This window comes from Hippopotamus amphibius, chromosome 13 (genome assembly GCF_030028045.1).
Source record: "Hippopotamus amphibius kiboko isolate mHipAmp2 chromosome 13, mHipAmp2.hap2, whole genome shotgun sequence".
NCBI lineage: Eukaryota > Metazoa > Chordata > Mammalia > Artiodactyla > Hippopotamidae > Hippopotamus > Hippopotamus amphibius.
Window position 1 is genome coordinate 6,479,663 of NC_080198.1, and position 12,604 is coordinate 6,492,266.

The window sequence follows — 12,604 nt, forward strand, 5'->3', positions numbered from 1 at the left end:
CAGGGCAGGAGACACTTCGTTCCCACCCTCGCCCCCTTCATACAGAGAGCCCTCGCCTCAGTGGGAGGCCCACACCCAGCTGCCCTTCTCCTGCGTCAGCCCATCAGCCGAGCTCCAGCCTGCTCCGTGCTGCCTCCTGTCTAGAAGTGCAGAGACCAAAAGTGCTCAGGGCAGAAGAACCACTTGGGGAAGGATCCCTTCCTGTTGGTTCCCACCGCCCTCCCGGTGCCTCCTGTGTCCCTCCAGCTGGTCTGACTGCCAGAAGGTGGCCTCTGGGCCCAGGCCTGGTTCTCTGTCCTCCCCGGTTCGACCTCTTTCTTGAAGCATGGCACCTCACCCTGGCCAGCACGGAGCTCACAGCACTCCTGGACACCCACAGCCTCTCCCATGGTTTGGTCTCTGCATCTTAGCACTTCCAGTCTCAAGTGCAGTCATCTTGAACCTTTTCTTCTGTCCTTTATAAAACCATTCAGTAAGGCTAGTCCTTGGACAATTGATTCTCAACACTTTTCCTTCAGAAAAATGCCTGTTTCTGCCTGCCCTTTGCTTCTTATGTCTAAGCCAATCTCCTTCCAGGCCAGATTAATCCCGATGGTGACCCAGCTTTGGAATAGCCTTTGAGAAGGATGCTGTAGGCCTTGGCCATGACCCATCATTTTCTCAGAGGACCCAAAGGGGCTGGTCAAGCATGACTTCCTCGCCCAAGTGCCATCTGGCCTCTCCCCTAGGCATCATGCCTCCTTAGGAATCTTGCGTTCCTACCTGCAGTTGTAGAATCCAGCCTATTATTCTGGGTCCCTTCTGGGACACTTTCTTTGGCATCAGGTCTCAAAAAAAGCCTGACCATACCCTTGCTCAAGGGTACTGGTTCCAAAAGGGATCACAGCCGCTATGGTTTTGACACACACACTTTGGTCAACAGTCACGATATGAAATATCCACTAGTTCTTCCTTTGTTTGAATAGTTTCTATAGCAATGTCCCCTCCTCTGGTCTCCGAGGACTCTGAGAGCCCTCTAGATGCCAGGCAGGGTCCCTTCAGGAGCCAGAAGGCTTTCTTCCCACAGGATGTGAAGCAAGTGCCCAGGATGTAAGGGAAGGGACCCCCAACTGGGAGGATGGAGAGGTGGGCTGTCCTCCACCTCCGCCTTCTCTGAGCTGGATCTTCTTCCCGGGACTCCCCAGTAGAGGAGGGCAGCTAGGTGCCTGCTGAGTCGAAAACACCTGGGCTCTCTGTGCCCTGGAAGGAGTCAAACCACTGTCCCCTGGGCGATCAGAAGTGACCACAAAGGGCTGCGGCAGGGCAGTGCACGGCTGACTTCTGACTCATGACTTGCAGTGAGGAACCCCCCCCCCCACCCAGCACATCATACATCCCTCCGCAGCCCCACTGTGAAGCAGAGGACCGCAAGCAGATAGATGCCATGCAGTGACAGGACAGTCTGGTCAGATGGGCATTGGAGTGTTCAGGAGGAAACTCTGATCCACTCCCTTGCTTTCCTTTTCTGACTTACTCGAAAGTGAGTTTCTTTTTTTCCCCCAGAATTCATGGCACACCCCTAATGCCTTATACTTGAGCCTCACCCAACATTTTCTAGAGCCATTCCCCACATCCTTCACTCCACACACCACAACTGAAATGTGAAGAGGGAGGCTCTGCCAATACCACCATTTAACTGAGCGAGACACTGAGGCTCAGAGAAGTGGACTGACTTGGCCAAGATCACACAGCATGTAAGTGACAAGAGATCTGACTCCAAAGTCCCCCAGCACCCACACCACTTCCCAGACAAGCCCACAGACCTCATGCCCACAGAGGCTGAATTTCCATTGTGGAAACAATGCCCACGCCCACGGCCTCATCCAGTGAAAAGGAGCCAATCCTCTGGGGTCTAGAAGGCCAGGGAAGCTGTTTCTCTGCTTGCGTTTCCACCAGCCGGGCAGGGACTGGAGAGAGGGGTGTCTCCCCATCGGTGATCAGGAACAGAATTAGCCTTCAGCTCTTGGATCCAAGGCCAAGCTACACAGCTCCTCTCTCTCATTCCCGCAAATTCCTAAACTATCTCAAGCTGCCTTTGTATTTAGCAAGTTTATAGCACACTCCAAGTTCATGAGTGAAGGTCCTTCAAACCAACCAGGCCCAGAGCATCAGACTCCTAACCCCGGACTGGCCACTTTCTGGGTGCTGTACCCTGCTAGATAGGGCATCCCTTCTCCTACTCTCCCTTCAGATTCCTGATTCTGAGGACTGCTAGGGCAAGGAGTTTGCATCTCTTAGGGGGAGAAATGAAGAAGGAAGGAAAGGAAGCTGGACCTCTCATTAGCATTCTGGTAACTAACCTAGTGCAACCTTGGGTTGGCGAGAAAATGGCTTGCTTCTGGGGGGGGAGCCCAGACCTCTCCGCTGTCTGAATATTCCATGTGTTTGTTTCCCTAGAGGGCTAGAGAACCCTGGACACAGAGTTCAGCAAGAGAGAGTGAAATTAAAAGAGGTTGTGAGTCTTTAACCTTGAGCCTGAAATGAATGTGAATCAATCCCAGACTCTTGGCTTCCTTGAAGCCGGGTAAACATTCGAGTATGTCGAACCCACCCCAGACCGGGGCCCGTGCATTTCCTCAGAGCCTCCGACAACGGGCACGGGGCTCCCCGTCCCCTTTGTGCTGACGAAACCAAAACGTGCGAAAGCCCACAGACCGAGTCCCTTCCTCTCTTCCCCCTCACCCCACACCCCGGTGCGGCTCATGCCAGCAAGGCCCATCTCCAGGGCAGGCAGGGAGGGGAGATGGAAGAGCTTTTTTTTTCTTCCCATACTTTTTTCCATTTCAGCCGCGAGAGATCCGAAGTGGAGACTTGAGATGGCCGTGGCGGGGTGTCCCGAAAAGTCTTGTCCCCACAGTCTTGTCCAGAGCAGTTCATTCTTTCTGTTGTCTCCATTCCAGGGGGAGGGCGAGGGGCCTGCATCTCATTGTGTGTCATCCCCTCCACGTTGTCAGTCACATGACAGGGTCCTGCCACCATCCCTCCTCCTCCACCAGGCGCTCCCGGCTGGCATCTTATTGCAATTCAGCCTCAGAACACGCTAGGCACTGGGCTGAGCAGCTACAGTGATCATTATTATACCTATTTTACAGTTAAGAAAATTGAGGCCTGCAACATCTTTTTTGTTGTTGTTTTCGCTTAATCAAGGCCAGTTATCAGGAGATCAGAATACTGAATAACCTCTACAGAGCCACAAATAGGAAATCCAAGGAGAAAGAAATCTCAGAGCAGCCAAATGGCCATCAAGGAGGGCCAGCAGTAATGCGTGGCGTCTGGCTGGCTCCCGTTTGGCATCTGATGCCTCTTTTTGAAAGTAAGATTCCACCAGGCAGGTTTCCCTGGAGTCCCCAGCCCATAGCACATAAGAAGGAGAAGGGGCAGAGATGCTTTTGAGAAGACAAGGAAAAGTCAGAACTAGTAGGTGATGACTGACAGCAAAGGAGAAAAACTTAAAAAAAAAAAAAAATTGAAACTGTGGGGTCTTACACAAGACCAAGAAGGCTTATTGACAAACAAATTCTTTTCTGTGTTCTCTAAATGAAAAGGCAGAGGAGCTTATGATGTGCTTTAGAAAGACTCCTCTCTGAAATAGTCAAGTAAACCCTGAGCTGTGACACTTAAAACCATCAGCCACAGTTATTATGAAAATTCACGTCCATGGACAGGGCTTTCTTCTCTGTGCCCCACCAATGAGCTACTGCTGGGTTTAGCTCCACAAATCGTAGAACCACAAGGGCCTCCCCACAACTGCTCTGTCCAGTCCTCTCTCCCCCACAGGCCTGTGACATGCGGGGAGGGGAGGCCGAGCCAGCCGGCCTCAGCACCCCAGCCACCTCGGCTGAGGCTCTGCTCCTTGGAGGCATAGATGCTGCCTTGTTTTCCCTGCCACTGGCTCCACTCTGAGTTGGGGCTGGGAAGAGAGGAGGAGGCGCCTTTGTCCCAAGTCCCATTGGCCCCTTGAGATGGGCAGGCATGGCTCCCCCGCCCAGGAGTCCAGAGAAGGGACGCCTCTCTTCAAAGCGAGGGTCCGGTTCCTGTGCACCCTGTTAGGCGGGACAGGGGACGGCCAGCCCAGTGGTGTGGCTCGCCCGCAGTCAAGGCACCAGGAGTGGCAGAGCTCGGACGCAGACTCGGGTCTTCCTGACTCCGGATCCAGTGCTCTGTCCACTGGCCTGGACGACTCAGTGTCCAGCCTCTTTCCATTCTTCAGGGAACCCAGCTTCCAACTGAGACACAGAAAATGAAAGAACTTGCTGTTTCGTGGCTCAGTTCCACACCCCCTTAGAATCCTACCCAGGGGCGGAGTTTGGCCCTCTGATTCTGGCCTCATTTTTTGGTTTTGTGTTTTCAAAGCACAAATAAAGAAAGAAGGGGAAAGAAAAAAAAAAAAAACAGGAAATAAGGGACCCCAAAGCCAACTCCAAATGACTGGCCAGGGCTTTGAGTCTATACTCGAGTGTTTACCTCCCAAATGCATGAAGGGAAGAAACGTTGGGTACAAACGACCCCCGTTCACATTGTCCAGGCTTCCAAGCGTAGCCGTGTGTCCGTCTGTGTGTGCCGTGTGGTTCCCGTCCCCCCACCGTAGCATGCCCCCGCCCCTGAACGTCATCAGTCGCCGGCTCCTTCGTGCTTTCTGGCTGCCTCTGCTCTGCACCCCAGAAAGCCCCGAGTTGGCTTCAGTTTGCTTCGCGGCTTCAGGTTGATGTTTCCCTTCTCTGTTTGGCCCTCGTGTGTCCCTTCTCATCCCTGCTTATCCAGCTGTCTCTCCTTTCTGTTCCTTTTCTGTTTGTGACACGTTAACTGTTCCATGTCGTACGGTTTCTTAACTGCGTGTGGTTTTTTCTAAGGTTAATTTTTTACAAATAGCCTCTCCTCCTTCCTCCTTTGTTCCCACCTGGTCCCACTCCCCTTCTGCATGGTCGAACCTCTGCTTTAAAGTTAACAAGGCTCAGTCTCTCACTAGGTCTGGGTGCCCGCTGGAGTGGACTAAGCTTCCTCTAACCACTGTTCCTCATCATCTCTATGATGGGGCTTCCTTCCTCCTGTCCTGATACTGTAGTTCTGACCCTAACCCAAGCAATTTTAAAAACCTCATGGATGCACATAACCTGAGCCCCCTCTTCCATCCTTCCCTCTCCTGTCTGTGCTCATGACACCCAGCGACTGTGGATTCCAGCCACCTGCTGTGCCCCAACCCCTCTCCCACCCGCCCCTGCTCTGAGCCCCCCCCCAGAGCTTGGCCGCCGCCCCGCACGATGGGCAGGGCTCCTCACCCCCGTGCTTCCCTTGCAGATCCGCGTCGTGAAGGCGTTCCGTAGCTCTCTCTATGAAGGTCTAGAAAAGCCTGAGTCTCGAACCTCCATCCATAATTTCATGGCTCATCCTGAATTCCGGATCGAAGATTCACAGCCCCACATCCCCCTCATCGACGACACCGACCTGGAAGAAGATGCCGCGCTCAAGCAGAACTCGAGCCCGCCGTCCTCGCTCAACAAGAACAACAGCGCCATCGACAGCGGGATCAACCTGACGACCGACACAAGCAAATCAGCTACCTCTTCAAGTCCAGGGAGCCCCATCCACAGCCTGGAGACGTCGCTTTAGCTGAGGACCCTGCCGCCACCCACCTCCCGGGCACCCACCCATCCAGGCACCCGACTCACCCACGCAGCAACGAGCAACAACAGGAAACCAAATCCTGGCGAGAAAACCGTTTCCACCCAACAGACCCTTTTTCTGGCTGCGATGCTGTTTGAACTCTTTTTCACTTTGAGGCGAGGGCGGGATCTCCTCCGGGGGCTTACGGGAGGGAGCGGTTTTCCCAGAACTAGCCCTTCCTGGCTCCCGCCCGACGTGGACCAGCCATGCACCCGCCCAGCGCCGCGTCCCCTGCATGAATGTACTGCACATTTCCCGTCCTCCCCTTGTTTGGTTTTTGGGGGGTTGGGGAGGGGGTTTTTTTGGTTTGTTTGTTTTCTTAGGCGGGAACTGCAAACAGACTCTTTTCTGAGACTATTTATCCAATCCACTGGTCTGTGAGTTTTTGAAATGCTTGTGCAGCATGGTCTCAGTTGTATAGGTTAATTTAACAACTTTTTGAAGTTGCAGAGCTTAACTCGCCTAGTAAATTTGCACCAATGGAACCGAAGAACTTCAGACACTCACAAGGTTATATCCATTTCTTTGTATCTATATCAACGTATACTTCTCCAAGACTGTATACGTCCATATAGATAGGTAGATATATATATATATAAATATATATACATGGATATATAAAGTTTCTTTGCCGGCATGTTGCCTTGTTTCCGCTTAAATTGCTCTATTTTAACTTATTTATGTCCTAAAAGAAGAATGTAATTTGTTTACAAACCTGTAGATAACGTCTTCGACTATTTGTACGGTTTAAGAACACTGGTGGCTGAGATGCTATAATAACAGCTCAGCCTGGCAGACACCTCCCTGGATTGCATCCTTGATGTTTTACGATAGCCATGCTCTGATTTTTGCCTGCTATTTCCGTTCAATGACGTCACTACCGCAGGAGGCTCAGGCAGAAGCCAAATATTAACGAGTATCCATCCTGAGAGGTCCAACAGCGCGCTCTGTAGACAAAGGGGGAGGAGGAGAGAAGTCTTCCTGGGCTCGAAGCACTGATGGCCAGCTGGCCCCAGGGTGACGGGCTCCACAAAGCACTGGGTGAAGACTTTTCTCTCAATGAAACTCACTTGAGTTTACTAAGAGCATTTCAAACAGAGATTCTCTCTGGCGCTGTCTGTACAGAGATTGAGGTAGTGTTGCAATATTATAAATGCTATTGCGTTGATTTCTTTTTTCAGTTAGTAATTTAGAGGCTTATTTCCTTATAAATTGCAGCAAATGAGCTGTTGGCGTATTGGATGAGGATCATTATGGCTTGCTGCTTTTATTTTTATTTTTGAAGAAGAATAGCCTTTTCCTCTGCACTATTTAGATCCGAACGAACCTTATGACGTGTATATTGAGATGTATTCAGTGTGATTTTTTTTAAACCAAATTGTCTTCCTGTAGTCGCAATATATACTGTAGCCTTTCAACAGCAAGTCTTGCTTTCCCAGACAGAAAGCCATTCTGAAACCCTACAGTATCACAGGTGAGAAAATGTGGTTATTTTTTTCCCTGAGACAATAACAGCACTAGTAATCCCACTTCATAAGAGCTTATTTGTTTGTCAGCCTCTTAACTGCTAAGCACTTTGTGGGTATCAGCTTTTTTCATAAAAGAACTTTTGTATTGAATACAAAGTTTGCTTTGAGACTTTTCAGCATATGATCTTTTTCCATAAACTTGTACAGTGCAAAAGACATTTTGAATACCATGATCGATGATGTCCCATGCTTCAAGGAAAACCAAACAACACTTGCCGCCTCGCTTGCGAAATGCATTCTTCACACTGACCCTTCCCACAGCTGCTCTGTGTCAGCCCGGGCCCTTCCCTTCTCCAGGCCCAGAGAATTCTTCCACAAAGAAGATGAGAGCCACTCGGGAAAAGAGCCATAGTCAGCTGGGAGGGCCTGCGTCTGGACGGCTGAGGAGAAACCCGAGGGTTTAGGATCCCAAGTCAGCCCATCCCACCTGGCAACACCTTCCTGGAAGGAGGACCTTCTTTGCGCAAGAGCATCTCCTGAATGTCGTGAAGAAATATCTCTGAATGTACCCAGCAGAGGAAACTGCATCCCCCGAGGAGTGACCAGCCCTCAGATATGTTTATTGGATTCCAAGACCAATACCACCCACTGTTCTCCTCTGAGAAAGGAAAGACCTGCTCCTGTAAAACCTGGGGCAGCTTTGGAACGTGGTGTTTTTTTTGTAGTTTCCTTTTTCAAGGTTCTCCATCTCCCGCTTCGTTTAAACCTTGTGTCCGTAACCTCATTCCATGACACCAGGAAAGCCCCGCTTGCACACAACACTCCCTGCTCATCTGCAGCCGAGATGCAAGGGAAGCAGGAGGGGTCTCCCCGAGTGGGGCTCATCCCAGGGGATAAGAAGCGATGGAAGCTACCAAGAATGTCCCACGTCAGTGGTCTTTTCTTGTCAGGAATGATAGATGCTCACACACACACACACACACACACACACACACACACACACTCAGACCCTTGCCCTCACACTTGCACACACACATCCACACACACAGGTAATGATTGGTTTGTCGGAACTCACTGTAGTACATAAAGCTTGCACTCGGCCTCCTATATCTAGCAGCATGGGGTACGTTTGGCAGTTCACCCCATTAGGGGGTAAATAATTTATGACCATTCATCTGTTTTTATGAATTTTTTTATCTAGACAATAATTGTAAATAAAGAACTCACCATCTCTGTTCATTTAATACTATGCAATGGTGATGCTTTCAATTGCTGACTCTTCTTACTCCTGCAGTGTGGTTCTGAAATGTCTGTGGTCTTTTAAAAAAAAAAAAAAGGCAAAAACCCAACATCAAACAGAACATAGTAAATATATACTCTATAATGTATACTTTTTGCTGGTTTGGGACTGCACCATCCCTTACCTTCTTGTCTGCCCTTTGACAGGGGCTCCAGGAGAAGGCAGCAGATTTAGTTCTGAGGTGTAAGCTCACCAATCTGTCTCCCCCCAACAGATGAAGGAAGAGCAGGGGGCCCATTCAATGAGTCACCCACCTTTGGAGGTGGACAGGGAGGAAACTGAAGGGTTTCCTTCCCTAACTCAGCAGCACCCTGGGTTGCTCCCACCAGCCCCCCACCGTGGCACCTTGCCCCCTCATCCCAACCAGAGCAGAGAGTAGACAAGAAGGAGGGCCCCCTACTTATGAGACCAGACTAATGGCAGTAATTGCACTGGGGCGAGGACCCTGGACCTATCTCAGCAGCTCTCCCGCAACTATGTTGAAATTCCCCCTTTACCACATCCTGACAGCTTAGAGAGACTTGGGTCTGTTTCTGGAATTGCTCCTTCATTCCCTCATCTGGCACCAGCCACATAGTTTTAATTATTATCACTTTGTATAATGTTTTATTATGTGGTGGGATAAATACCCTTTGCTCTTTTTTTTTTTTTTAACAAAATTTTGTGGCTATTCTCTCACATCTATTCTTCCAAGTAAACTTAAAATTCTGCCAAGTCTTCCACCCCGCCCCCCCCCCCCGCCCTCCTCTCACCCCAAATATTGGGCCCTTTCATTGTAGGTGCAAACATCGTCCCACCATTGTAAGCACTGTCCACTACAGCTCACTAAATAGAGAGACCTCTAAGGTAAAATTAAAAGGGCATCCTGAATCTTGAGGGAAGCCTGATATTCTTCTCATCATCTCACCTGTCCCCTAAGCCAGGGTGCTGTCAGGAGAGGCCACCATGCCCCCACCCAATTTCAGAGTGGGACTCAAAGTCACCCATATTGGCTGTGCTGGGGTGGACCCTCCAGCTACCCCAGTCCAGATGAGAAAAAGGGGTCTCTCCCAGACCCGGAGCTACCAGAATGTGTAGCCCAGGTGCCAATTCTCCTCATGGAGGAATGTTTATTCCTATCTCCCTTTCCTGAACTATTTTTGGGGGAGAGGGTCACCTCTTGCTCTTTATTCGGTTTTCAGCGGTTATGTGATAGGTCCTTTGGGATGCAGCAATCTCTTGCCTGCACCTTCTCACCACCCTGACTCCCCCTAGTGGTTCTTGCTCTACTTACAGGAGGCTGTCAAACACCTATACTGTGACATGCCTCCCACCCAAAACTCTCTCCATAGAGTCTGAGATCCTGCCACTGGAAGATGGGGGTGGGGGGCGGGGGATGGGTTGCATTTCTCTGAAGGATTTGGGTCTTCCAGAGCCAAGGCTTAAATCAAACAACAGCAGAAAATCCCCAGGTCTTTCCCAGTTCCAAAGCAAGCTCTCCTGATTTTGATGTAAAGATCCTGTTTACCCAAGTAGTGGGGAGGGGGATCCCAAGCCCTGGGCATCAGCCATCACCCCCTCCACCAAAAATAAGATACCTAAGGCTGCTTTGGGACCGCCCTTCTTGGCCCCCTAAGTCTGTTTTGTAACGCCTGTGGTGCTCTCCCTCCCGACCTTTCCTCTCGGGGGGGTCAGTCGCCACACTCTGCTAACTCTTGTGTGCACATATTTTATACCAGAGTAGTGAGGAAATGGTGCCGCCTCCAGCTTCCATAAGCTACCCGGGCTCTGGGGGCTCTGGGGAAATCGGGGCTGGGAAGTGACTGTGCTCTTATTGTACACTCTTGATTTCTCTGTATCTCTGGCTTGTGCTCTTTGTAATTAATGGGATTTGTCTGCCTTTTCAACACTATACTGAGCAATAACAATAAATGCACACGTGGAAATGCAGACACGGTACACATCACAAGGCCTTTTTCCGCGGGACAGCTGGGTCCCCACCCTCCATGGATTTGAACTCAGAGGGAAACCGAGTGCCTGGGAGGGAAAGGCCCTTTGCCCAAGGGTGCACAGCTCAAGGGAGGTCTCTCTAACTTCCACCTAGTCACACCTTTCGAACAGTCACCATTTGAGGGAGGCAAGTTCAGCTTGCCATGAGTCACTAACCCTCCATGAGGAACAGCTGACAATCCCAGAGGGCAAGACTTTGGGGGAAGAGGCCTCAGGAGGATGAAGAGGTGCAGATTCAGGGTCTGGGAGGTCAGGGCATAAATTAGGGAAATCTAAAAATGGCCTGATTTGGGGTCTGGGATTAACCAGAGGGAGCTGATGGGAGATACAGACAAAGGATGTAGGTGGCATCCCCTACTGGGGACAGGAGGATGCAGAAGGGAGCCTGGCATACTAAGAGTCTGAACTCGGCACACCTCTGGTGGACATCAGCAAAGAACAGGAACATGCCCAGACCAAGAGACAGTCCCAATGTTGGCTCAAAGGTTGAGGGTCACACATGAGCATACACACACACACACACACACACACGCACACACTAAAACCCAGCTCTTTTCAGGGAAAACTGATCCCCAGATCAAGCACCAAAGGCCCAACCAGCTTCCAAACCCAAACCCAGTTTCACATCCAAAGGTCCATTTACTCCCAACATCAACCTTCCAGAGGAGGTATTATTGCAATTCCCACTTAACAGAAGAGGAGACAGCAGCTCAGAGAGGTGAAGGCTGTGCCCACCTAGTAAGTAGGAGAGACAGTGTGGATCCCTAGCAGCCTTGATGCCGGAATCAGCACTCAAAACTTTTCAGTTCCACCAGCAAGTACCTTAATGAATAGGATACAGTTGCATTGTTTGTCCCAAACCCTCAATCTCTCCAACTTCAATGCCTACACCAGGGAATTCCTTAAATAACAACTATGCCCCAAGCATTGTGTTTGTATTATATCTAACGTGTTGTTGTCCCCATTTTCTACACGAGGAAAGTGAGGCTCAGAAAGAAGTGATATGATTTTATTACCCAGAGGATCAGTAATACATCTACAGATCCGAGATCAGGGCCTGTCCCTTGAAGAACAGGGGACCCAAGAGCCCGTCCCCTTTTGTTCCCTGCAGTATTTCCACCATAAGCACCACCCCTCACACCCCTGCAATATTTCTCCATTAGAGGCAAATTATGGGTCTTGAAAGCTGGGGTGGGGTGGAGGGTAAGTTGCTGCCCTGAAGCCCAGGCCTGAGTTCCCCCCAACCCTCCCTCCAAAGTTCCTTGATGGTCTGGGTCTATCACACCCTCTGAGCCTTAATGTCGTCCCTCCAGTAGTGACCATCTCCTGTGACTCTTCCCTCCAGTTTCAAGAGAGGAAACAGGGATTCTGACTCACGCAAGGGTAGCCTAAGCTCCATCCTGGTCACTCAACTCCTTAAAGCCATAAGAGGCCCAGGGCTGCCAGACCATGTGTGGCTGAGGGGACCCCCTAGGCTGTCCAGCTGTACAAGCATTCTCACTGTGCCGGTGGGAAGCCAGGGACCTAGGGGTTGGGGAAACTGGCAATTGGATCCTAGGCTCTAGCTGCAGGAGTCTGGCTGAGATCCCTTCTTGCCTGGGGAATCTACCAGTGGTGGGCCAGACTCACAGGATCCCAAAGCTGTGAGGAAGGGGTAGTTTGTAGGCATAGGTCCTCTGGCTTGGAGAGGTCAGGACGAGAGGCTCAGCCTCTGGCTAGGCGGTTATTCCCTGGGCTTCTGTGCCCCTGGTCCCAGCCTTGGGTCCTGAGGACAGACTAACAAGGAAGCACTAGGACCAGTCTGGCCGCTACTCCCAAAATTAGTCATCCTGAAAAGTTCATCATAAGGCCATTAGCACCCAGAACCGCAGAGAGGTGGGTGAAGGTGTAGTTACGTATGAGTCCCTTTTTTCATGTACGGATCTCAGGAAAAGGGAAGGCTTGGTCACGAGAGAAAACAGTTTAGAGCTTCAGATTACAAGCCCCGGATCTGGGTCGCCGTGGAAAAGAGAGTCCCATCCCTTTGGTCTCGAGCGTTGCGCACGCAGAAGGGGAGGGGCCGCGGGAGGGCTTGGCACCGCCCCTGAGAGGACGGAACCTTCGTGCGAGCGGAGCGCGCTGCTGCCCGGAGGCTCCTCCGCGCGGG

General features: G+C 50.9%; 1 protein-coding gene across 3 annotated transcripts in view; it reads left to right on the forward strand.

Moving 5' to 3' along the window:
* Nucleotides 1-10,957, forward strand: part of ATP2B2 (ATPase plasma membrane Ca2+ transporting 2) — a 200,045-nt gene extending 189,088 nt beyond the window's left edge. Inside the window, exons 23-24 of one of the 3 annotated variants that reach the window (XM_057706133.1) lie at nucleotides 2,437-2,491; nucleotides 5,335-8,393. In XM_057706133.1, the coding sequence (XP_057562116.1) occupies nucleotides 2,437-2,491; nucleotides 5,335-5,646 (367 nt within the window). In that variant the 3' untranslated portion in view covers nucleotides 5,647-8,393. Of the gene's footprint in view, nucleotides 1-2,436; nucleotides 2,492-5,334 lie in introns of all 3 variants that reach the window. The other 2 variants (XM_057706131.1, XM_057706132.1) reach the window with 2 other exon arrangements.
* The last annotated feature ends 1,647 nt before the right edge of the window (nucleotides 10,958-12,604 follow it).